A 26,722-nucleotide genomic window follows, 5' to 3' on the forward strand; every position below is an offset into this window, starting at 1 on the left:
TTCTCGTCCCTCGGACCGCCACGCAAGTCCTTCTTGTCTGCTAGTGTACTCTTCCACAGCATCTCGTCTTTCGGATGCACCGAGCCTGTCGACTCTTTTCCTGTGTCATCCTTCTCGCTAGCTATGTCTTCCGCTCGACTTCTTGTATTCCTAAGCTCCTACACACTTAGACACAAGGATCAAAAACAACAGGACCTAACTGAACTTAGTTTACCACATCAAACTACCCCGGGTACTAACAGATTGCACAAGAGGTGATCATCAAGCAGGGCAGTGGTGGTTGTGTCATGTTGGCATTAGCAACATTTATATTTTCAAGAGTGCTAGTGTAAGATTTGTAGGCAACGTTTAAAATCTCAATCCGTACCGAGGTTTCGGTCCAAATCGGAACGATACGATTTCGGTATCGTATAGTGTAGTATTTTTTTATTTATATATATAGTAATTATTAGATAAATATGTTTATTTTGTATAATTTAAAAATAAATTGCATATTGATTTTATATAAATTCTCAATTATTGGACAACTTAATATGGTTAGAAAAAATAATTAAATATAATTTTATTTAAAGAAAATTAATCAATCAATAACTTGAATTAAAATTGATACATCATAATATGTTACCTTACTAATACCAAAATGAGTGGCATGAATCAAATGGAAGCATTGGTTCTTGTAACATTCTGCTTAGGTCAACTCCATAATTCTCCAACGCCCAAATTAAATAATCATCGTATGACATACAATATTAATATTGATTTTTCCACATGTCCATCAACGTGTCTCGATTCAATCCAGTTGGATTTGAACTAGCACTACTTGAAATCGAAACAGATATAGGTACAAGATAAGGATAAGGATAAGCAAACATCCTCAAGCTCTGTATGATGGATCACCATATGATGCATCAGAGTTATAATAAGAAAGTTGCGAGTATGATGAACTTTGACCAAAATCAATCTCAGTTAATCTCTCTCGCAAATCTTGATAATTATGAGCTTTCTTTTACTTGTCACCCTTATATCGACGTTGCTATTGAATAGTTCTACTTCTAGCTTTATGATTGATCCTATATGAAATCTGCGAAGACGAGCGCTGGCTCCGATGAACGACGATACCTGATGAAGATAACCTCTTAGAGATCCGGAAGAAGCCCTCCGTGATCCTATGCACAACGAGACAAACCAACAAAGCGTTAGTGGCCCAAAACCGAGGTGGGGATCCCTGACTAGGCCTTCCGACGCTCAAGTCAGTTTCTCTCTCAAAGGTGGAAGAAAAGAAGAAGCACAGTAACTGAAGTGAAACAGAATTTAGATGCTAGAACTTGCGTACCTTGCCAACAGAGAGGATCCCCCTTTTTATACTACCTCACGTGACCTCCGTAATCGTGAACTAATCCCCGGTTCGTTAGGGTTTGTTAGAAGATGAAGTCATCTTCTATAATTCGTGCAATAATCATTTAAGGAATCTTTTTTGTAACCCAGATGTACCTCTTTTGTTGTTTGTGACTTATATTTGTGATGGGGGGCACGCCATTGTAACTGAAGAAGCTTCTAGAAGACATTTCCCGCCAAATATTATGTTGGGTCTGTCTCGGCCAATCGTTCAAGCCGACCGTATATTAAGAATACTTTCTGCTGAACATGTCTCGGCCGGTCGTTCATGTCGACCGTATATTAAGAATACCTTCTGTTGAACCTGTCTCGGTCGGTCGTTCAAGCCGGTCGTATATATATATATTAGGAATACCTCCTATTGAGCATGTCTTTATGCTCAGGCGGGCTTTACCCAACCGAGTGTGTATGAGCATAGGGATGCTCGCTCGACCTGCGGTCGGCCGGTAATATGCTGAGATATATAAGGCTAAGTGCCTTTATGCTCGAGCGGGTTTTGCCTGACCAAGTGTATATGAGCATAGGGATACTCGCTCGGCCTGCGATCGGCAAGTAATATGCAAAGAATTATATATAAGGCTAAGTGCCTTTATGTGCCGACAGGCTTTGCCCAACCGAGTGTGTTATGAGCATAGGGATGCTCACTCGGCCTACGGTCGGCCGATAATATGCTGAGAACCATATATAAGGCTAAGTGCTTTTATGCTCGAGCGAGCTTTGCCCGACCGAGCATATATGAGCACGTGAATGCTCGCTTGGCTTTCGGTTGGCCGATAACATGCTTAGAATCATATATAAGGCTAAATGTATTTATGCTCGGGCGAGCTTTGCCCGGCCGAGCATATATGAGCACGTGGGTACTCGGTCGGCCGGTAACATGCTAAGAATCATATATAAGGCTAAATGTCTTTATGCTCGGGCGGGCTTTGCCCGGCCGAGCATATATGAGCACGTGAGTGCTCACTCGACCTTCACTCAACCGATTATATATCTTTCCTATCTTCCTCTACCTTGACCCCTCCTTCACTCGCCAGGCCGTCCTGTCATAACCCGTATCAATGATCATAATTTTAAGTTGCATGCGTAATTTGTCTTGCATATCCATGGCTCCTGTGCTAAAGTAGAGGAGCATCGCCACTGTCATCACTTTCATGAATACTTGCACTGCTAACAACATCACTATCCATATTTCGAACTTCTCATTAGACTACATATGATGTTTCATCACTCTCATCATGTTCTTGCTCATCAATTGCATCGAGTGGATTTTTACTAATTATCAATTAACCCCTTCCCGTAAAAGCATGAGGTTTGTCTTTTTCTTTCTTTTTAGTAAAAAATTACAAGGGCTTTGCCTTTGCTTTTGCCTTTATCTATGGACTTTGGTTGGATTTGGGGTTGGGATGTTTGAGAACGTCTAGACCGATATCCAAAAAAAATTGAAATTCTTGATCAAAAGTTTCATTACCTTCTTCTTCCTTACAAATATTTCCTTTGACTTGTATTTTTTTCAATCTTTATAAGTAAGAAATTGAGATGGTCATGGTGAGCTCAACCTCAACAGCACTCCACTAATCTATTATTGGATCATTCTCAATTTGGACAAATCCAATATCAAATGGGTATACATCACCAAACTCTTGTTCTTCATTCTCTTATGTTATTACTCTTAGTTGAAGACACATATTATAATGAATGTAGGCTATCTTCTTCAAGCAATGATAAAAAAGATGATTTCGTACTTTTGTATGAATAAGGGAGAAAGTTGACCAATTTCTTTCACAACCACTTGAAAACATCGTGAGAGAATTTGTATTACAATCTTTTTCAAATTTAGAGTTAATCCTCCATGATCCGGTAGTGAGAACAGGGAACCCCGCCTTGTGGAGTCAACGCCACTTGGAAGTCAAAGTGGCAGTTGTCCATCCGGAAAGGGCCGGGTCCGACCGGACGATCGGCCGGCCGTCCGGTGGAATCGAACGTCCGGAGAGGGATGGGTCCGATCGGCTGGCCGACCGGACGATGTTCGGCTGATGGTTAAAGGCGCCTTGTCGAAATCAGGGTTCCGGAGCTCAGTGGAAAAGGTTGCAGGGCCGAGCGGACTGCACGCTCGGCCAAAGCCATAAGGTAACATACTGCTAATAGTCTCCCCAAAGCACGTGAGGGAGAATCTCCCCAAGTAAACCACCGCATATGTCCGGTCGGATGTTGGGGGAGCTGTCCGCCCGGACGCCTGATCTGGAGCAAAGGGGAAAAGGACAAGGGACGTCTTTTTCTGACAGCAGGTATGTTTCACGTGTAGGCCATGCTCCAAATCTTGTGACAGGGGATTCCGCTGTCCCATCGAGGACATGCTGAGACTGTAGCAGTATGGGTTAGGGAAGCTCACTGACAAGCCCTTACTGGGGTATGGGCCCTGGACACGTGTACACCTCGGTAGGTGTACACTCACTTCTTCGCTGCCCTATATAAAGGCTCTCATTCTTCGCCCAAGGTACGCTTTCTATGAGTTTTTGAGCCACTTTTTCTCTCTTGAGCTTCGCCTAACTTGAGCGTCGGAGGGTCGCCGCCGGGAACCCCTTCCCGGCACGACTTTTGTGCAAGTTCACCGGAGCTTCGTGCTACCAGGCGAAGATCCACGTCAACAGTCGAAAAGCGCCCCGTGCCCAGCGTCCGTTGATTCAGCATTCGGACAGGATCACTCCATATTGTAACCACCACTCAACTGTAATATAAATAAGAACAAAATTAAAATAGTATTTATATTTATTAACAATAATTATTAATAATTTTGACTATATTTACCTGCATCCATTTTATATATACATGACACTGCAATAGGATCATTAAAAAAACCATATGTCTCTCAAAATAATCGACTTTCATTAATAGTCTCGGCAATTGATTCTCAATTTGTTTGTTGTCTTGATATTACATGTAGGAGGGTCACTAATAAATCATCATTTGTGTCAAGATTATGACAGTATTAATATATCGAATTGAGATAATAACCTACAATAATCAAACATATATAATTATTAACAATATTAAAAATCCTTTATCATTAAAAAATATGTACTTGCCAAATGAATATATTTTCCTATTTGATCGTCCCATCTTATAGTGATTATATCAATGTTATATTAATACTTGGTTGGTGATTATATATGTCTCTTAATTTTCTCTTTTACTTTATGAATTAGGTAGTAAGCATTGTCCATTTGTGACTTCTTATCCATATCAATTTTACGTAGAACAACGTACAAGGGTTCTACTTTTATAAGAATATCTGCAATATAGTCTCAAAATCTAACAAAAATAATAATTTTTTGCGCCTCCTTACCTTCGGTCATGTTAGAATATTGAGAGGCTTCCTAATCCTCAGAAAAGAACATAGCATTCAATCCGACTTTTTTCTAATTCAACAATTTTAACAAGAGAAAGTGAGTGGTAAACTTAGTCGCTCCTGGTCGCAAACTCTCCCCATCAATAAATTTCCTTATTAATCTATGAACCCGATGATGATTATAGAGGAATTTTGTTAAAGGTTGACATTTTTTCACTACCTTCTTCACTATATCAAGTTTACTAATATATGTTATCATCAAATCGATACACTGTGCTGCGCATAGTGTCCTAAATAATAGTTGATACTTTTGCTCCAATAACTCTCCAACCCTATTAAAGTTGGCACCATTATCTATAATCACTTACGCTATATGTTCAGCACCTATCTCTTGAACTATACTATCCATCAAACGATATATGTAGGATGCATCATGATAGTATGTAGTTGCATGAATAGATTTATGAAATATCATCTTTCTATTGTAGTATAATAGAAAGTTGATAATGCTTATTCGTGTAGGTCTTGTCCAAGCCATCACACATCAACGTAACCCTATATAAGCTTTATTGTTTCTTGCATGATAGAATCCAAGTCTTGATCACCTCCACTTGTTCATCTAAATATGGACCGACAATTTCATATGCAATCGAAGGTTGAATACCGGGACTAGATTTTTGGATGTTCGACACCATGCTACAGTAGTATGTGTTGTTTGCTGCATTAGAGGGAATATGATTAAAACGAAAAAATTTAATAATACTTTGACCGATTGATTTCTTATGCTCTTTTGTATATATATCATCAATCATAACATATTTGCTAGCTTGGTCTGGGAATGTCAATGGATCAAAATCAGCAATATCAACTGCACGTCTTCATCCGAGGGAAAAAACGACCAATATCACCTTGTGTCGAAGTAATACGAACACTTGCACTCCTTCCCAATATTTTTGTGGTAGGTGAGCCACTTCCACCAACACCAACGGAGTCACTTCTATGTTGCATATTTTGCTCTCATATTGAGTTCAAGAGGCACTGAGAGTTGTTAAAAAAATCTTCGTCATTTGAAACTTTACCACGACCTTCAAATTCATCATAGATTGGTTTTTTAGAGCTTCGGCTATCAACAAGTTCACATTGTTATTGTTGTTTATACTTTAATACTTTTTTGCCATCAAGTTCCTCTTTCATTGCACGACAAACTTCTTGAAAAACTTTTGGACAATTAGAAACATTCAGATATCCACCAGCAAGATGTTGTTTTAGGCGTGTGACTCTACAGCCGTGTCGAATCATATCGCAATGTAAACATTGCCAATGGAATCGATTTTCTAATTGACGTGTGTCTCCAAGTTGAATCATGAGATTGTTGTTTTAGTGTCATTACCTATGCATTATAAAAAATTAAGAATAATAATAACAACATCAAGAAAAGAAGGGGAGCCTTGGTGCAACAGTAAAGTTACTACCATATGACCAAAAGGTCACAGGTTCGAATCCTGGAAACAACCTTTTGCAAAAAGTAAGGTAAGACTGCGTACAATGGATCCTTCTTCGGGACCCTGCATGGCGGGAGCTTCGTGCACCGGGTTGCCCTTTTTTAAATAACAACATCAAGAATATCTGTCATTGTAAACTTACAAACTAAGTATATAAAAAGCAACTTACTGAAAGCAATCTTCCATAACACATTTTTATAAAGTAAACTTAAAACAATCTCCTTGGAATATTAATTCAATTTTTTCAATTTAAAATAATTAGAAGTGCACAAGATTATAAGTATTTTATTAGGAATCATAAACTTGAGAGCATATCTTTATCAAAATTTCTAAAATAAAGTATTGATAAATTTCCTAGGCAGATCAGGTAAAGACATTCTAAGACAAAAATAGATGTTTCATTTATTTTGGAAGCAAGAATCCTAAAAGTGAAAAAAAATAAATATCTTAATATTCATGGATCCAAATTTTAAATTTATTCTAAGACAAGAAAAATATTATATATAATAAGTATATAAATTAATAAAAAAATGCTACTTTATATATAATAATTATATAAATTAATTAATTATTTATTTATTTAATTATTAATTTAAATAAAATATATTTAAAATGGTAAAAAAATCAAAATATCAATTAAATAGTAAAACAGTAATAAAAAAATAAAAAAATTATCATAATATAAATTTGATTTATTAAATTTTTTGTAGAATTTTTAAATAAAATTTAAAATAGTAAAAATTATTTTCAGAATATTAATTAATAAAAGTTTTTAAATTTTAAATATATTTTTAGGAATAATTTAATTAGGATTTATGAAAGTCTTTCGAAAAATCACATCTAAGTTGGAAAATATTTGAATTACTTAAATCATTGGTTTAATTTTCGATGAATAGAAATGTCTCGCGAATGCGCGGTGTCAGAGGCGTCCCACGATGCCTCCGGCAACACTTGTAACGCCACGCCTCCGACCCACCGTAACTTTCGCACCGTGGCTTTTGCGAAGAGGGATCGAAGGCGCCTCTAGGACACTTGGTCCCGCAATACCTCCAACGGCACCAGAGGAGTTCCGCGACATCTCTGACGCCTCCTATAAGGCTCCGTCGCCTCCGGTACGCCGCCTCTACTCGTTTAGGTCAAATTGAAATCATACCCATCTCGAGAGTGGTCGTCGCTGTTGGTACCCCAAGGTAGTTTTGATGTGATCAAACAAGTTAAGTTAGGTCCTGTTGTGTTTAACCTTGTGTATAAGTGTGCAGGAGCCTAGGAGCACAAGAAGTCGAGCAAAAGACGCAACTAGCAAGAAGGACGACATGGGAGAGAGTCGACAGGCTCGATGCGTATGACGGACGAGGTGTTACAGAAGAGTACACCAACGGAAGAGAAGGAACGTGCGATGTTTCCGAGGGACGATAAGCTGGAGCAGAAGATTGCTCGAGGAGCAAAAGACGCAGCTAGCGAGAAGGTCAGCACGGGAGAGAGTCGATGGGCTCAATGGGTCTGAGGGATGAAGCTGCGGAAGAGTACACTGGCAGACGAGAAGGAAGCATGCAACAATTCCGAGGTACGAGAAGCCGGAGCGGAAGCTTGCTCGAGGAGAAGACCGGAAGTTGGGTTCAAGTGAGCCCTATTCCGGATGGATGAAATCACTCAAGCGAGCGGAGCCAAAGCGGAAGACCTGAACCGATGCGAGCGACACCGGAGCAGAGGGCCCGGACCGAAAAAGTCAACATGGTTGACTTTAAAGGTCCGGGCGCCCGGAATGCGATATTATCCAGATCGTGTTTGACTACGATCTGTTGCGAAAGGGATAAAGTTTTATCCCCTTACAGGCGCCTAGAATCCTTCCAGACGCCCTGACCAAGGTTATAAATATAGCCTTGGTCCAAGAAGCTAAGTAGAATAAGCAATTCTTAATACAACACTTGTGAGCTTTTTTCTTTTATTTAGCTTCTCCCTTTCTGAGCTTTCATTGCTGTAAAGAGACTTCTCTGCTTGAAGGAGAAATTAGTACGCATCATTTCCTTGGATTAACAACCTCCCCGGTTGTAACCAAGTAAAACTATCTGAGTCTCTCTTTCAGTTTCTTCTATTTATCGATTATGCAAGTGTTCCTTTAAGTCCGAGAAGGGTTGGTTTTTTATTTGTGCAGGGCTATTCAACCCCCCTTCTAACCGGTCAACAGGCCCCAACAATCGCCTCGTTGCCTCACTGTCACTTCACTGCTGCCTTCCCACTATGATCGCTCGCCGCTATTGCCACCTACGTTATATAGCGTTTTTTTATTAATCGATCGATAGAAGGAATTGAATTGATTCCTTCTGTCGCGATTCTTTCTGTCCGGCGACACGCAATTCCTTTTGTCACGCGATGCAACTCCATCTATCATGTGACGCACACGATGACGCACAAAATTATCCCGCATCCTGTGTTGGTTTCGCTCCAGCGACAGAACAGTAAAAACCATCTGTGTCGGGCAACACGGAACAGTATTTTAATTGTTGGTTGTAGGTAAGGCATGTCAAAACAAAATTTTAAGAGTTGATGTTGATTTTATAGTGGATGCTATGACACCAATAAAGTTCTGGGAAAAAAAATAAACTATACAGTTTTGGATTGTGTGTGAGTTTTTATTAGAACTTTTTGAAATCATTTTCTTAATTAATAAGATTGTCAAAAGAAGTGTTGTTTATGTCATTAAAAACAGATATAGGTTACAAGTTCTTTTGGCATGGTGTGCCAAGTGTAAAAATGTGCATCCTAAAAGCAACAACTGATATGCATACCAGAATAAGTAAGCTGCTATTTGAGGAACAAGAGATTTTGGGAATCAGAAGTTCCCTATTCGACCATCTTTCAATTACACCAATGTATATAGGATGGCCTCCAGCTTTGTCCAAACCACATGAAACAAAAACTTGGGCTCTATCGTGCACCTGCCAGCAAATTTACAGTGTATAAATGTCTTCATTTAGCAGTGATAAGTTTGGAATTTTATAATGGAAAAAAATTTATAGATTAGAATGAAAAATGCAGTATAAAGAAGCTAAATGGGACCTAGAAATTTTGAGTTTTCAACCTTCAGAATTTTTAGGATGCTACTTCTTTTCCTCGGAGGTAATTTAGACGCATACAACATAAATCCAAACATCTGAAGACAAGAATAAAATATTAGAATTAAGAAGGTATATTGACTCAAAGTAGTTGAAAACTAGAGCAAATGGACGAACCAAAATATGCAACAATATTTTAGGTGGGCCATACCTGGCCAACTGTCTCCATCGACATAGGATGTTCACTTTTGACTACCATGGTTGAATCATATATGTCATTGAGAACCTCATTAAAAGAGGCAATCTTGCGGAGATCAACTAGGCCATATCCTAATTTTTTATTATCAGGAGGGGCACGAGGCAGAACTACTCCACTGTACTTCTGAATAACTCTCCTTAATGCTGCAATGACACAACATTGAACCTAAAACTTCATATATCCATGGAATGTGATTCTTATACTTGGAAAAGGGAACACTCATAAATAAGAAAATCTCATAATAGTGGAACAAGTACTTATTCATCAGAAACAATATACCAAAGTCAAGTGAAATTATAGACCTTGGAAAAAGGGCTGCCTTCTTTTTACACAAGCACACTACACTACATTGTCAGGCAGATATAGAAAATATGTACAGTTATAACTGCTACCAACTAACTTATCCCTTCATTTCTTTTCAAAATATTGTTAGAGGTGACGACTAGCATACTTAGTAAGGGTCTTAGAATTTTGTTGATGGCCTTGGGTTCAAATCTTGCCTTCATCTCTCGACTTTGACCCTTTCTCTAGGAACAAAAGCATAAGCAAGTTTATTTTCCAGTTCTTATAAAATGGACTAGGATTGAACAAAAATTAGAAGAGAGAGCCGAGCTTGGACAATATAGGTAAAAGAATATAGAATATGGACAGTCTAGATCTACCCCTACAATAAAGGCCCTATTTCTATAATTAAACCACTGTTTCAATAACTAAAACCCTAAGTCTGACAGGTCAAAATGGAGCCATTTCATAGAGTACTTAATACTGAGTCCCATCTTCTTCAACGCTTAAGTTACACACATCATTGAGGAGCATAATGTTCACCAGATAGACCACAAAAGTTAACTGGAAGATAAACTAAAAGTCCTAATACATGATAAATGTGATTCCAATTGCTAATCGAGGCAACATCAAAGAAACAATAACCAATTGATTATATAAACAGGACATGCCTTCATATTTTGGATTGCCCACGTCACCGGACTCCTTGATTGGAGCATCCTGAATTACCAAAAACATAATAATAAAGTCAAACTGAATATAAGTACACTTGCAATTTCCAGTTGGCATACATAATCGTAGGACGTAAGATCTGCCTTATAATCAGATTCATTCTGACCAGTGTTTGCACCACTGTAAAATCCAAAATTAGTTCCACCATGAGCCATCTGAAAATTTGAGATAGTGAATGTTATTAGAGCAGTGTGCGAGAGAGCTAGTTTAGCTGATCCAGAAATTTCGGCAAACATACATAGAGTACAACAGAACCATTCCTAGATAAAATCTTTTCTAAAGCAGCAGCAGTATAATTGGCATCGGTTTCTGCAATCTTCTCTCCCCAGTGGGTGAGCCATCCTGTATAGAATTCCCTGCAAAAAAAAGCTCCAAACAACAGAATAATATTGAGGTAAAACAGGTAAGCAACGGAACATATACTAACGCTGAGAGAGGAGGTGATTTTCCAGGGGCATTATATTCCTTTTGCAACTGAAATATAGGCCATGGATCCTCACCAGTTGAAAAGTCGACCGCTGCACATAACCAAGAAAATCATATTAACATGCACAAAATGTATTAAGTATTTGCTATAGTATGTAAACTTATTGTATCTTTCATTAATACACACACATACACGTAGACATTGCCACTGGAGAGAGCAAGGCAAAATTATAAAAAATATATAAAGCAAACTAATTATCAAGTTCATGCTTAGACCAACACTATTGAAGGCTAAAAGAAGAAAGGAATGTTATCACTAACAAAAGCTGCTACAAACTGATGATGCATAATAGGTTTAAAGAAAAAGATATAAATATGCATTATCCTCTCATCCAAAGAACCCCATATAATCAATCATCTTAATTGAAATCACTTTTGCTGGCAGGTTTTTTTTCAGTTTGCTTAGTCACATTTCTATGCAGATGAACATCCTTAAGACAAACTTACTCCATTATTCAAGTTCTATGGTTGTCATGTTGAAAATATAATATTCTGGACTGTGGACTCTATGGGCTTCTAAGAAAAATAGACAGAATTTGGTCAAAACTAAGCGAAGAACCTTTTGCAGCTCAAAAGTGACAAGTTATAAGGTACACAACCTACACTTAAAGCACAGAAAAAAAATATATAATTAGTGTGCTTGGTTGGGATGACCCAGCTTGTTCTCAGGTAATCAATTTCCGTCCATGAGAACAACCATGTAGTCAGTTCTAGAAAATTTTCCTTTTCATTAGCCTATCAACTTTAATAAAATAGGAAAATTTCAGGAATTTTTCTACCATTTCTTTAGTGAGGAAAGAAAAGAGCAAGATTATAATTACATGGCTTGCTCCAACTCCTAGAATCACACATGGACCTGGCTATGCGAAAAAGATTTCTCAAAGACAACTAGTGTATAGGTTGACAAATTTCAAAGGAAGAGAAGACTTTATCTTGAAATTTATGACATTCAAATATCTCAGTCACAAGAAATTTAACCCCAATCAGCTCACATATCCTTGAATAGGATTTCCAACAAGTTCTTTCTTATTTTGTTTTATCTTATTTTATTCTTATTTAGTCTTCTCTAAAAAAACCTGAAAATAGCCTCTTGCAAAAAGCAGGTAAGGCTGTGTACAACGGATCCTTCCTGGACCCCGCATGGCAGGAGCTCTGTACACCGAGCTGCCCTTTTTTAGTCTTCTCTAAAGAATAATCAAGATAACATATTCCATCACAAGATAAAAGATGGTTCCACATAAAATGATAAAATAAAATTCCCATAGAAACAACATTGTCACTATCAGACCAACCTATTAGTATGATCTTATTGCAGTCTGAGTCTCCAAAAGAGATCAAAGTTAGACAATGTGATTGTGAATAAAAGTTTCCATTAAGAGAAAAGAGTTTGGTGGAGAAAGAAGGCATGTGTCCTTTTATTCTGAACTTCACCTGAAAAAACACCTTTCTCGGGGATTGTTCCATTATCTAGAGTGTCTCTAGAACCGCCATCTGTAGTATACCTACAAGAAAATTCAGATGTAAAATTGTTATAGTTGTCTGAAGTATCACCATAAATAGCCTTTAGCTGGTATTATAGTGGCATAAAAACCAAAATAGATGAAATATTTGGATATTTGGCTTAACTAAGGGGTACAACTGATGAAAAAATTTGGAATTTAATCTAAACATCCAGTCGATAAGGCGACCTGTCATGTGCTGTGTTGTCCTTTGAGTTGTTCATTTGGCATGTTTCTAGCGTCTGGGGGTTGTGATTCTTGAGAAATATGATTTAGCAAGTTACTACAATGCCCTATTGGCCTTTAGCAGGAGAAAATAAATTGAATTTTTTGGGTAATGCCTTGTAAATTTGGGTGGGAGATCACAAATTAGATCTTATGTTGGAGCATTCCTTTAGGTTGTTTTGAGTACATACTTGTCTATTATATATAAAATGAGTTGCATATCCAAATATTCGCACTTTGAGAGATGGACCAGCTTCTTTGCTGCAGCGAAAATAAGGAGGGAAGCTCCAATTCGGCCAAAATGACATCAATTTGGCCACGGGGAATTGGAAATGAGGGATTACTTTCCTACACATTCCTTGTAAACTTATTTTCCCCCTCATACTTCTGATATAGAAAAGATGGCCATAAAGTTGCATTGTGTCATATGTGTTAGATGACGCTGAGTATTTTAGAACACTGCATCCTAGTAGAGAATGGATAAACTTAAGACATCACTGTGTTTGACACATTACATTTGTAGTTTGACATAAAATTCTCTTATTTCCATTGATAGGATATCCTCCTTATATATAAAGATAGATCCCTTAAAATTAAGGATGTGATAAATATGAGCTAATTATAATCCATCTAGGAAATAGATTACAAAATAGGGATAAAATAACAAGTTTCCTAGTTTGAATTTCAGCACTCCCCCTCACGCTAGGCAATAAATGCTCTCTAAAACCATATTCGAGCTCAGTTCGATGATGTTGGAACAATGTCTTTGTCAAAATGTCAACTGCATGGTGTTTTCAAGGCACATGGTGGAGCATGATGTCTTTATTTTCAATCTTCTTAGTAATGAAATGTCTGTCAATTTCCACATGTTTGGCACGGTCTTGCTGAATTGGATTCCTGGCAATGGCAATGGCAATGGCTGACTGATTGTCACACATAATTTGAATTGGCTCTATTGTTGTTAGCATGAGTTCCGTTAGAATCCATTGTAACCAGATTCTCACGCAAATGCCCAATATCAGAGCTCAGAATTCAATCTCGACACTACTTTAAGCAACAATTGTTTGCTTTTTACTACACCAAGTGACCAAATTTCACCAAATGAATGCGCAATATCTGGAAGTAGATCTTCGATAGCATTAGTGTAAACCTCCAAGGTTAGTTTGTATGTCTTTCTAAACATGAGTCCTTTTCTGAGTCCCTTTTTAGATATCTCAATATTAGAATTACAGCATCATGTGATCAACGAATTTCCCAGGAATTGGCTAGCGTAGATAGTATAACTTATATCTGACGAATGTGAGTTAGGTAGATAAGATTGCCTATCAATCGTTGATATTGTCCTTTATCAGCTTCCATTTCATCAGTCTGACACTTTAACTTGGTATTAGGATCCATAGGTGTATCAACTGGCTTACATCCACTCAACCAAGTTTCTTGTAGTAGGTCAAGAATATACTTCCTTTGAGACACAAAGATTCCTCTGTGACTTCTAGCAACCTCTATTCCCAAGAAGTATTTGAGTTATCCCAGATCCTTGATTTCAAACTCCTTAGATAGAAGTGACTTGAGCCTTTTGATTTCTGATTCATGGTTTCCCGTGAGGACAATATCATCAACATATATAGTTAGTAGTGACATTTTACCACACAGAAAATGTTTCACAAATAGCGTGTGATGAGAATGAGAGTAGCCATCTCTTTTAAGGACTTTAGAAAATTTGTCAAACCAAGCTCTGGGTGATTGTTTGAGCCCGTACAAGGCTCTCCTTAGTTTGCAAACTTCTCCTTTTGTACTATCTATCTCAAATGCTGCACAGACATCCGTATACACTTCTTCCACAAGATCTCCATTTAGAAAGACGTTCTTCACATCTAGCTGAATCAAGGGTTATTTAGTCAAGGGGGATGAGAAATCATACATGACTTAGTGTGTATAAAAATTTATATAACGCATGGATATAAATTTTTATATAAAAAAAAATTAAACATGACTTAGCATTATAAAAGTTATAAGACTTAGTATGTAGATAAAAATTTACATAACGTATGAATATAAATTTTTATATAAAAAAATTATATGACTTAGTATAATAAAATTTATATAACTTAATTGATAAAATTTAGATGTTTTCTCAAATTTGTTATGTGGTAATTTTAATAGGACTAGGTTCAATGTTTCTTGTAGAAGAAGGAAAAGAGAGACCAAGTCCTAAGCTCCATCTCTTTAAAACCCCTACGTCCAAAAGCCCCATCCCCTTGATATTGTCGTCAGCCCTAAGGAGCTCCTCCTCCCCATTATTCTCCACCGGTTCTAGAGCTCCAAAGGAAGACAAGCAAGAAGAGGGAGTTAGTAGCTAAAGATGGAAGGCATGTTCTCTACTTGAGTTATGTTTTAGTTAGTTCTATGATTTGGTGTAGTTTCAAATCCTATAACTTGTTGTTCTTGGCTGTTTTTTTTTTTTTTGAGTATGATGCTCTAGTTAGGTTCTTTTCTTATGCTCCAATTTGCTTGGATAGATGTTGAATTTCGGATATCGTAAGTAGTGGTTTTTAAACCTTTTATTTAGCTTACGAACCTCGAGTTTTAATTCGGATTTTATGTATGCCATCCTTATAGTTGAATCCGGTTTGATGACTAATCATCTTGGTTGCAAATTCTGCTCTTATAAAAGGCATACATCTTAGTTTAACCACTGATTTTAGGGGTTCCTTATCTTGAGGATAACTCTATAAATGCTTCATGTCCTTCTATGTGTTTACCCTTAGGGATTAGAGAACTTGGTGTGCTCAATTTATGTTAGAGACCTCTTAAGTTTCGGATTTTGTTTTAGTAGAGAAGTTTTAGTCACTAATTTTATGGGTCAATTGTCTTAACGAATCTATACAACAGCTTCATGCTCTTCCATGTCTTTATCCTTGGGAGTTAGAGAACTTTGCATGCTCAAATTTTAGTATAGAAGTTCTAAGGTTCGGATTTGTAAGAGGAGATTTATTCACTGATTTAGGGGTTATTTATCTTGATAATAACTCTACTATAGCTCCATGTTCTTCTATGTGTTTATCCTTTGAAATTAGAGAACTTTGCATGCTCAAATTGTAGGATAGGAATTCTAATCTTCGGATGTTATAGATCCTTATGCTCTTGTAGGTTTTAAGAAGGTGACACCATTTTAGTTCCTATAAATTTGTAAGTTTCGGATTTTATAGATCCTTATGCTTTTTTATGTTTTAGGAAGGTTATACCATGTTAGCTCCTACAAATTTGTAGGTTTCGAATTTTACAAGTTTTTAAGCTCTTAGTTTTAGAAGATGATACCATGTTAGCTCTAGAACTTGTAAGTTTCGGAATTTGCTTAGTGTGCTTGTGTTTACTCTTGCTTCACATCGTGATAGCTTAGTAGGCTATATGTATGTTATGAATTTGCATGCTTATGTTTTAGGTTTACTATTATGTCATGTCTAAGTTGCTATGCATGCTCATGCTATGTTGATGCACAAGTCTATGCTTAAGCTTATGATATGAATTTATATGTTTAGGTTTACGATTATGTCATGTTTAAGTTGTTATGCATGCTCATGCTATGTTGATGCACAAGTCTATGCTTAAGCTTATGATATGAATTTGTATGTTTATGTTTAGGTTTACGATTATGTCATGTTTAAGTTGCTATGCATGCCCATGCTATGTTGATGCACAAGTCTATGCTTAAGCTTATGATATGAATTTGCATGCTTATGTTTAGGTTTACGATTATTCTATGTTTAAGTTGTTATGCATGCTCATGTTATGTTGATACACAAGTCTATGCGTAAGTTTATGATATGAATTTGCATATTTATGTTTAGATTTACGATTATGTTCATGTTTAAATAGTGATCAAGTTTATGCTAAGTGTGTGATTATGCTTATGTTCACGTTTATGTAATGAACGTGGCTGAGTGTAACCGATGTCCTTAGCCCGAGAGCTCACCAAACTCTATATGATCGAGTGTGACCGGTGTCCTTAGCCCGAGAGCTCACCAAACCCTAGGTGATTGAGTGTGACCGATGACCTTAGCCCGGGAGCTCATCAACCCTACGTGGTTATGTTTATAACTATATATGTTTATACTCATGATTATGTTTACTTCCATGCTTAGCTTATTCGCATATTGATGTTTATGCTCGTATGCTTATGTGCATGCTCATGATTAAGTCTATTCTTATGCAAGTATGTTTATTTCTATGTTTACGTATATGCTCATAATTAAATCTATCCTTGTGTTTGTGTTTATGTCATGCAAGTATGCTTACGCCTATGTTTATGTATCTGCTCATAATCAAGTCTACTCTTATGCTTAGCTTATATGCATGCTTATGTTTATGCTCTCATGCTTATGTCGATGCTTATACTTATATTTATGATATGCCAGTAGGAAAGTCCTAAGTTACCCAGCATGCATTTCCCTTGGTACACTAGATTATAGGCACTAACTAGTGCATAACACAGTTTTGAATATGCTGAGTCTCTCGATTCACAGATTTAAGCTTTTTTTCAGATAATGGGACGAATGAGACAGGAGGTGTTGACCTGTAAGCCAGCTCGAGGCAATGGCAGTACAACCCTAAGACCATCCAGTTTAGTTTTCGCATTAGTTAGGTGTTTTCTTTGAAGAATAAATTCCAATCTGTATAACTAGTACCAAAGGTCGCTAATAATTTATATTTTAAGAGCTATCTATGTATCTTAGTTGAATTGAGAACCATTATGAAAGTATGTATATATATATAGAGAGAGAGAGATTTAATATGCTAAGCGACGCTTTGTGTGTGACCGTGAGCGAAATTTGACGTGGACTATCTGACGTAACCAAAACCCAATTTTTTTAATCTCTCTCATCTGCATGCAACAACTTTTCTCTCACATTTGCATGCAACTATAAAATTCTCATTTCTCTCTCATCTGATTGTATGTAACAATCACTGTGCTGCTAATTTTTAAAAGTGATGTAGCTGCTACAACGTTGTAGCAGCTACTATACAATAGCTGCTACACGTTGTAGCAGCTTCTGCACCATTGTAGCAGCTACTACACCGTTGTAGCAGCTTCTGCATCGTTGTAGCAGCTACTGCACCGTTGTAGTAGCTACTACATACTAACTGCTACAAGTTGTAGCAGTTACTGCATAGTAGCTGCTACAATGTTGTATCATCATTACCATAATAATTTTTTACATGTAATAATAGAGAGAAGATAAAATTTTATTTTGATTCAAAAAGAAAGAGAGAAAAGTTGTTGCATGCAGATGAGAGAGATTAAAAAACTTAGAGTTTAGCCGCGTCAGATAGCTCACGTCGGATTTCGCTCACGGTCGCGCACAAAGCGTCGCTTAGCATATCAAATCTCTCTCTCTCTCTCTCTCTCTCTCTCTATATATATATATATATATATATATATATATATAAATTAATGACGTCACAGGTGACCTTATCCTTACGGCTACTGGGTCATCGGTAGGTGTTATGCAGAGGTTGGCAGATTGGTTTGAGCATAATGAAGGTGTGGCTAGGGCTTATGACTTCTTTAGGCGTCCCAGTCCAAAGAAGTCCAAGGTACAGACAATGTGGAAGACCTACATCCAGCCTAACCATCCAATTACGCTTTGGATGTTGGCTAAGAGGCGACTGCCCGCCAAAGATACACTTAACTATTTAGAGGATCGTTGTTTTGCCTTTTGTAGGCGAGAGATAGAGACGCAGTACTGGTTCTTTGGGTGTCCTCTTGTTGCGGTCTTATGATAGAGGATCCAAGAGTGGCTACACATGGGGCAAGAGAAGTCTACCTACCGGCGGATGCTGTAAGTCTTCGGACATTTCTTCTGAGGAGGTCGTCTCTTGACTAAAGCTAGACACCTTGCGATGTCTACTTTGATACATTTTGTATAGAGAGATAGGAATAGTTGTATCTTTGATGAGGGACTGGAGAGTGAGAGTATCTTTAGAAATTTACAAATCCATGTTTATAGGTCATTAAGAGTGTTTTCTGATCTGATAGTACATCAAACATAAAGCGCAGCTAATTACCGAGTATTGTATTTTGGACTTGCATTGATATAAACATTTTACTTATAAAAAAAAGGTCAATCTAAGTTAGCAACGATAGATAGTAATACTCTGATTATATTTAGTTTTGCAATCGGTGCAAAAGTTTCCTAATAGTCAATCTCATAGGACTGGGTGTAACCTTTTACCACCTATCGAGCCTTGTATCGATTTATGAAAACTTGACCACAGTTCAAAATCGACGGTTCGATGATTCGGAGCCACCAGTTCGACAATTCCTGACAGGTTGATCCTTAACTTTAACCATCCAAGACGGCTACGGTTCACGGTTCAAAACAGCCGGTTCATGGTTCAGTTCACGGTTCGCCATGGTTCACAACAGTTCAAGATTATTATATAAAAAATTTAAAATTTATTTAAAAAAGGACTTGCACTTATTTAAGTTACCTATGTATCCCCTTAGGGTATAGGGAAATCAAATTTCATGTAGTTCTTTTACATTTTTACCCTTTTACATTAGGAAGTGGCGTTATTACTCACTTTAATTTCCCGTTCCCGTTGTATTCGTTCCTTCAGTATCAAAATCTACGACTTGGCCATCAGAAAGTTACATCCTTGGATTCCTTTCTCAGCTTTGATCTAATTGTTGAGTAATGTTTGAGCTTCCAATAAGTCGAGAGACAAAATCAATCGTCGTTTATCTATTATGTTGCCACAGGCACTGAACGTCTGCTCCACAGCAACAATTGACACTGGACAACGAAAATTTCTTTGCCAATCACAGAGAAGATGAGAAAGTTTTGAGTCTTTGTGACCACAACTTTAGAATATCAAAATTTTCACTATCTGCTTCACTAAAATCAAAAGAAGTCGTAAAATAATTCTCAAGTTCTACGAACTTGAGAGTCCTCGTAGACGTTTCGTCCATTCTTTTAATAAAAGTTGTGTTTTTGTAAGTTTTAAATTACTACTAGTAGTTTCTTATGTTTCAAAAATATTAGGTTATATTCCATATTTTACATAATATTAATTATAAATATCATAGATTTTATATATAATATTAATTAGATCAAGAGAAAGAGAATCTTTAATTGGAATTAAAGCGTCATAATATAAAACTTCTAATTTAAATATATAAAGCAAATGCAATTAAATAAATTTTAGGAATAACATAAAAATATTTTTCTCATTTACTTTTCATAGCTAATATGCAAGAAGAAAAAGATTTATTATTAATATGTTCATTTAAAACTAATACTATACTAGAAAATTTTTCTAAACTTAAATAAGGATAATAAACACCAAAAAGTTATTTAGTTGCATGGTTAAATACGAGTAAGGATAATATGTTCATTTTTCCCCTTGTTTTATCAATTTTTTAATTGTACGAGTAAGTGTAGTCCTAGGAGCACGTTTAGCATATGGATTAAGAGATTTTCTACAAAAAAAAAAAAAAAAAAATCAAATGTATATTTAAATCCAAAACCAAAAGAAAGATATTCTATGAATACAAATTTAGCTAATGATTCTCCTAATTTATTATCAGAATATAAAAATAAATCAGAATTAGTACTACCGCTAGTTGAAGAAAATCTAGATATTGTCGCTAGCTTAGAATTTGTAGGAAGCATTGAAGTGCTTACATTTTGCACGCAATTCTCCCGACGGAAGAGTGACCTTCTCAAAATACTTAGTGAAAATAGAAGATTTTAGAGGAGAAATTTTCCAAACCTTAGAAGTAATTGCATCAGTACTTGTGTTTTGAGTGTCAGAATCGAAAGATGATCAGTCTATCATCGATGGATTGAATGTTGGGGTCCTCATGTGAATTCACTATTTCCTTCCCTCAAAAGATGCTCCAGACTTTTATTCTTACACCAACAATGATTGGAATTCGAAACTTTAGGAAACCAAAAATTTGAAGTTATGACGATCAAAATTTATGTGTAAAATGAAAATTAAAATGAACTCAGGAGGCGTTCGGTTTCGGGGAATAAGAGTGGGGAATGAGAATAGCAATCATTGATTGTCATTGTTAATGTTTGAATTACAGGAATAGGAATACAAATAAGGGAATAAATCCTTGAAATTGGATAATGACTCATTCCTATGTCCTCCCTCAATGAGTCATTACTCTATTTTCAACAATTAAATATTTCCTCATTCCAAAAATACTCTTGATCTAAAACTAAAATTTTCCCCTTTAATATCAATTATCAAAATATATTTGTTTAATTTTTCTTTCATATCACTTTCTCTCTCCTTGTTCTTTCTCATCATATTTTCTCTCTCCTCATTTTATCACACTTTCTCTCTTCTTAATCTCTCACATCACATTCTCTTTCCTTTTTCTCGTTACACTTTTTCTCTCCTCACACTTTCTCTCTCCACAATCTCTTCCATCACACTCTCTTGCCTTTTTTTTCTCATCATACTTTCTCTCTCATCACACACTCTTTTCTCTTTTTTGCTCATCATGCTTTCTCTCTCATCACACTTTCTCTCTCCTCAATCTCTCCCATCACACTCTCTCCCTTTTTTCCTCAACACACTTTCTCTCTCATCCTACTTTCTCTCTCCTCAATCTCTCCCATCGCACTCGCTTTCCTCATTTTTTCTCATCATACTTTCTCTCTCCTCAATCTCTCCCATCACACACTTTCTCCTCATTTTTTCTTATTACACTTTCTCTCTCTTCATCCTCTGCCATCATACTTTCATTGTGATATTCATACTCATACTCATTCTCATTTCACAATACTATGATTCTCATTCCGATTCCTATTCCTAGGAAAGAACCAAACACCCCCTTTGGATAGTAACAAATACTAAATCATAGTCATTAATTAAAAAATGGTCAAATGATCTTAACCATTGAAAAAAATACCCAAAAAATAGGGATGTAAACGAGCCGAATCGAGCCGAACAGTATTAGACTCGAGCTCGGCTCGTTTAAGTTATATTCGGGCTCGAGCTCGGCTCGAGCTCAAATCGAACTTTTATTACAAGGCTCGAGCTCAGCTTGTTTTGGAATTATCAAGCTCGCGAACAGTTCGAGTTCGGCTCGTTATTAGCTCGATTATCATAGTTAACGAGCCTAATTCGTTAAGCGAGCTTGGGCTCATTTTAGAGCTCGTTTTTTTACTCGTTTTAAAGCTCGTTTTAAGGTTCATTTTAGAACTCGTTTTAGAGCTCGTTTTTTTGTTCGATTTAAGGCTCGTTTTTTTGCTCGTAAGCTTAAATGAACATGTTCCGAAGCTCACGAGCCGAATATCCTTAATCTCAAGCTTGGCTCGATAAAACTGTCTAGCTCGAAATCGAGCTCGAGCTCGGCTCGATAAGATAAACGAACAAACTCGAACGAGCTTTTTATCGAACCGAGCTCCGAATAACTCGCGAACCGTTTGGTTCATTTACATCCCTACCAAAAAATCACCCCCCCCCCCCCCCCCCCCCAAACGGCTAGGAACTAACTGGCGATTCCAACAACTAGGAACCGCCGGTTCCAACGGCCACAATAACAAAAAAAAAAAAAATCTGGCGGGCCGAACCGGCGATCCACCAATTTTGGGGGCTTGGAACCAAAACCTGCTCGGCACTAGTTACAGTTCGGCTAGGCAACCCGAGTCAACGGGTAACCAACCCGTTGACTCGAGCCGGGTCCGGCTTGGGGTCAAGTCTATATTTATGCTTCTATTTGGGTTCTGCTTGATTGAAAAAAAATTCACTTACATCCCACAATTATTTTTCCTTGAGGTAGCTCAGATGGTGTCCAAGTCCCATTCTTTTCCACAGTTGTATATTCTTCTAGGATTGTCTTGCGCCATTAAGAAAATTTTAGAGCTTCATATAAAAAACTGGAAATACTAATCTTGTCAAGTGATGTTACAAATATTTGGTACCCTGGAGATAAACGTGACTAGGATATATAGTTGTGCATTGGATGACGAGCACAAGATCTACTACCTTTTCTATGTGCAATAGACTAATCCAATGTTGGATCTGTTTGTGGAATTGGTTCTATTAGATCTCGCTGCTTTTCCAGTTTAACTTGGCCTCGAGTTGACTCATGAAACAAATGAATTTCATGTAAAGACACAAGATGTTTTCTCCTCACATAGACTTTCATTGTGTCATGGGAAGGTGATGTGTTCTTTTGCAACTCCGAGATAGATGGCACATGTGATTGTAATGATGATGGAGAGAAAGGAGTTAATTAAGGGTTGAGTGACGATGATGGAAAGATTGAGGAAGGATTCGGTTCTAGAAGGGACTCCCAATCCTAATGCTGCAATTCAATTTTATTCTATGAATTGTGGTATTCGAGTAGAATGGAATGTGTTCAAAGAAGATGGCATCCATAGAATGATAAAATTTATGGGTGATAGAAGAGAAGCACTTATAATCCTTTTTGTTGGCTAAATTTCCCAAGAAAATGCACTTGAGTGTGCATGAATCAAACTTTCCCTGGTATTGAGAGTGGATGTGGACAAATGCAATACATCTAAAGAGTTTGAGAGGGATGTTAAAGACAAGTCTGAGTGTAAAATACAAGTTTTTTAGAACTTGAAATCGAGTGCTAAACTTGAGAACCCTAGAAGGGAGATGATTAATAAGATAGGTAGCTATTAGGACTGCTTCCCCAAAAAATTTGGTTGGAGCGTGAGCTTGGAAGAGTAAGGAGCGAGCTACCTCAAGTATATGATGAGTTTTTAGTTCAGCTACACTATTTTGTTGAGGTGTATCAACACATGAACTTTATTAGACCATGTGATTGGATTGGAGATAGGAGCTAAGGCTAGAATGAAAGAAGTCTTTGGCATTATCTGTTTTGAGAATTTGTATGTCAGCCTGAACTGGGTCTTGATCATGACATAAAAATTCTAAAAGATTTGTGTGGTTCAGATTTTTCTTTCATAAGAAAGTCCAACACAACCTTGTGTGATCATCAACAAAAAGTAAGAACCGTCTAGAGCCAGTAGGGCTTGGACTTTTAAATGATCCTCAAATGTCCCCATGAATAAGAGAGAAAGGTTGTGCTGGTTGATATTGACGGGGTGCATAAGTGTGTCGAGTATGTTTAGCATACTGACATACATCACACTGAAAGAAATCAAGACATTTATTAATAAATAATAAAGGGAAAAGATGTTTCAAGTATATGAAATTTAGATGTCCTAATCGATAGTGCCACATCATAATTTCACTTTCATTATTGGATAGATTATTAGACCTAAAACTATGGATTGGCTGATAGTTGAGCTCAGCAAACTGGCTAGAGGAGAGGCTTCAAGAAGGTAAAGTCATGCACGAAGTTTAGCACTGTCAATCATCTTCCCAGTGATCAAGTCCTTAAAAACACAACAATCACCAAAGAACTTAGTTTCACAATTAAGGTCTCGGTTGAGCCTACCAACCGACACAAGATTACAAGCAAGTCTAAGCACATAATTAAGATTAATATCGCTAGAAATTTTAACTACTCCCACACCGACCACTATGATGCCAATGTCATTTGTTGTTATACGCATCATTAGATGTTTGTCACATAATGTCAATGTTGAGAATAACATTTTGTCACCTGTTATATGTTCAGATGCTCATGAATCGATGATCCAAGAGGAAGACTTGGTTGTGTGCATTGCCATAGGATTGCTCGTCAACGAGTTAGAATTTGAACTCTTAAACATATTGTTAACTTTTGGAGCATATCCAGCTGCTCTATGGAGAAAGGAGAACTCGCAAATTTTGAATTTCACATGATGTGCCTTTACCTCTCAGTTAGGAAGCTTCCAGTCGACTGGCTTTCCATGGAGTTGCCCCCATTTTTCTTTGAGATGGTCTGGCTTTTGACAGTGATCACACCAAGGCCTGTTCTTCCGTGACATGCATTTCGAGGCTCATCAGTGTTGCGGTTTGTGGACCGACTTTGAACTACTAATGCATTGAAATTAGCATAGGAGTCCTTGCCTAGATTCGGGACCTTTGAGATGTAGAACTGTCCCATCATTATTCGCTTGTGACTCTCCTCTTGACGCACTTTTACAAATGCTTCCCTAAGGCTAGGTAGCGGATTGGTGTTGAGAATTCTGCCCCGCACTTCGTCGAGCGACTTGTCGAGCCCACTTAAGAACTTGAAGGCACGTTTTGTCTCCACAATCTTACGATAGCAATTCTTGTCCTCTGTGCACTTCCATTCAGGAGTTTCGAACATGTCTAGTTGTTGTCAATATCGATTAAGTTTGCTGTAGTAAGTTGTCACGGTGGACTCCCTTGTTGGAGACTTTGCAGAGTGCTCTCCACGTGAAATAACTCTATAGTGTTGTCACAGCTTGAGTAGGTTTCAATACAGCCTCCCAAATATCGCTAGCAGAGGTACATGGAAAAAAAATTCACCAATCTGCTCCTTCATAGAGTTAATCAGCCACAACATCACCAAGTTATTCTCAGCCCTCCAAATTCGATGCTCTGGAGATTTAGAATTTGGTTCTGGAATAAAGTCAGTTAGATAGTCATATTTACCCCTTCCACTCACAAACATCATCATGGATTGGAACTATTGAAGATTATTGTGGCCATTGAATTTGTGAGTGGTAATGGAAAGGAAACTGCCTTATGGAGAAGAAGGCATGGCGTGGGGCATGCCGAGGAAGTTCTTGCCATGTCTTGCATTGAAAAATCAAAGTCAGCCATGATCTTGTCACACCTGGAAATCAGCTGCTCTCTGTTTGTTGTCGATGACATCGGAATGCAGGTCAGTAATCGTGCAGCTTTGTCTTGCGGCCGGAGGAAGAACCAACTACTAGGGTTTCTACTCTGATACCATGTAATTTGATAGAAAATTCTCTTATTAACATTGATAGGATATCCTCCTCATATACAAAGATAAAATCTCTTAAAAATTAGGGATGTGATAAGTATGAGCTAATTACAATCCATCAAGGAAATAGATTACAAAATAAATCCCTACAAAATAGGGATAAAATAACAAGTTGGCTAGTTTGAATTTCAACAACATTCAAACATACTTGTTATTTGCCCTTTCTTATACTTCGATTTCATATTTAAGGCTCTTCTAGAAGTATTTTTATGACTTTGTACTTGCCTTCAAGTCATCTTGAGGTGAGTGGAGTTCAAGATTTGAATCCATTTTTGGATTTTTGTTAGTTTGTTGAGCATTTATTATTTGCATTTTGGTTTTAGTGGGATATACATTTTTGTAGAATTTTTCTTATTTTATTCTTACTTTGAACCTTTATATATAACCCTTGTTATGCATGGTTTGAGATCCCGTACCATGCAAAGCGAAATGGTCAAACATATCGTTCTGGTAAATCTCTTTCTCTCAAATGCTCAATATAACAAGTAAGTCACTCCAAATCTACATCTATCCTTGAGATCACCAACACAATAACCTCAAACACACATCATCTTCCCCACTTCATCTTTATCTATCGATAAAGATTCCCAAGTGGGAATAAGAGCAATCGATAGATTAGAGAACGCTCTAATTCGGTTGATTTTTCAGTAACCTTAAACGATTGCCAATTAATAATGATGAATTTAGTAATAATTTGACCATAATTAATAACGATTTAGCCTCCAAAGGGTGTCTGATTTCTTAGATGAAATCAAATTTGCATCAGATGATCCAACTCTAACTAGGTCGATTTAGAGTGGGATTGCTTGATTTTGCATCTATGATATCAACATAAGCCTAGGCTTTGGGCTAGTAGTTTGACCTAATAAGCTAATAAGGTCAATTATCATGTAGGCAACTTGTGAAACTAAGAGTTTTACTTTCATAAATTTTCCAATAAAAAGTTCATTACCAATGTATACATGATGTGGATATAATTAGTCACTTATTTTAACCGTTGTAAAGATGATAATGTGCC

General features: G+C 37.1%; 1 protein-coding gene across 3 annotated transcripts in view; it reads right to left on the bottom strand.

Moving 5' to 3' along the window:
* Window positions 1-26,722, bottom strand: part of LOC121970545 (beta-galactosidase 8-like) — a 62,676-nt gene that overhangs the window by 29,954 nt on the left and 6,000 nt on the right. For 2 of the 3 annotated variants that reach the window (XM_042521328.1, XM_042521345.1), the window contains exons 7-14: window positions 12,487-12,557; window positions 10,997-11,087; window positions 10,808-10,925; window positions 10,629-10,724; window positions 10,509-10,557; window positions 9,508-9,698; window positions 9,323-9,394; window positions 9,030-9,179 (exon numbers count right to left, since the gene is read on the bottom strand). In XM_042521328.1, the coding sequence (XP_042377262.1) occupies window positions 9,030-9,179; window positions 9,323-9,394; window positions 9,508-9,698; window positions 10,509-10,557; window positions 10,629-10,724; window positions 10,808-10,925; window positions 10,997-11,087; window positions 12,487-12,557 (838 nt within the window). Of the gene's footprint in view, window positions 1-9,029; window positions 9,180-9,322; window positions 9,395-9,507; window positions 9,699-10,508; window positions 10,558-10,628; window positions 10,725-10,807; window positions 10,926-10,996; window positions 11,088-12,486; window positions 12,558-24,598; window positions 25,641-26,722 lie in introns of those variants that run through there. The other variant, XM_042521337.1, reaches the window with a different exon arrangement.

Source organism: Zingiber officinale, chromosome 1B, assembly GCF_018446385.1.
Source record: "Zingiber officinale cultivar Zhangliang chromosome 1B, Zo_v1.1, whole genome shotgun sequence".
NCBI classification, from domain to species: domain Eukaryota; kingdom Viridiplantae; phylum Streptophyta; class Magnoliopsida; order Zingiberales; family Zingiberaceae; genus Zingiber; species Zingiber officinale.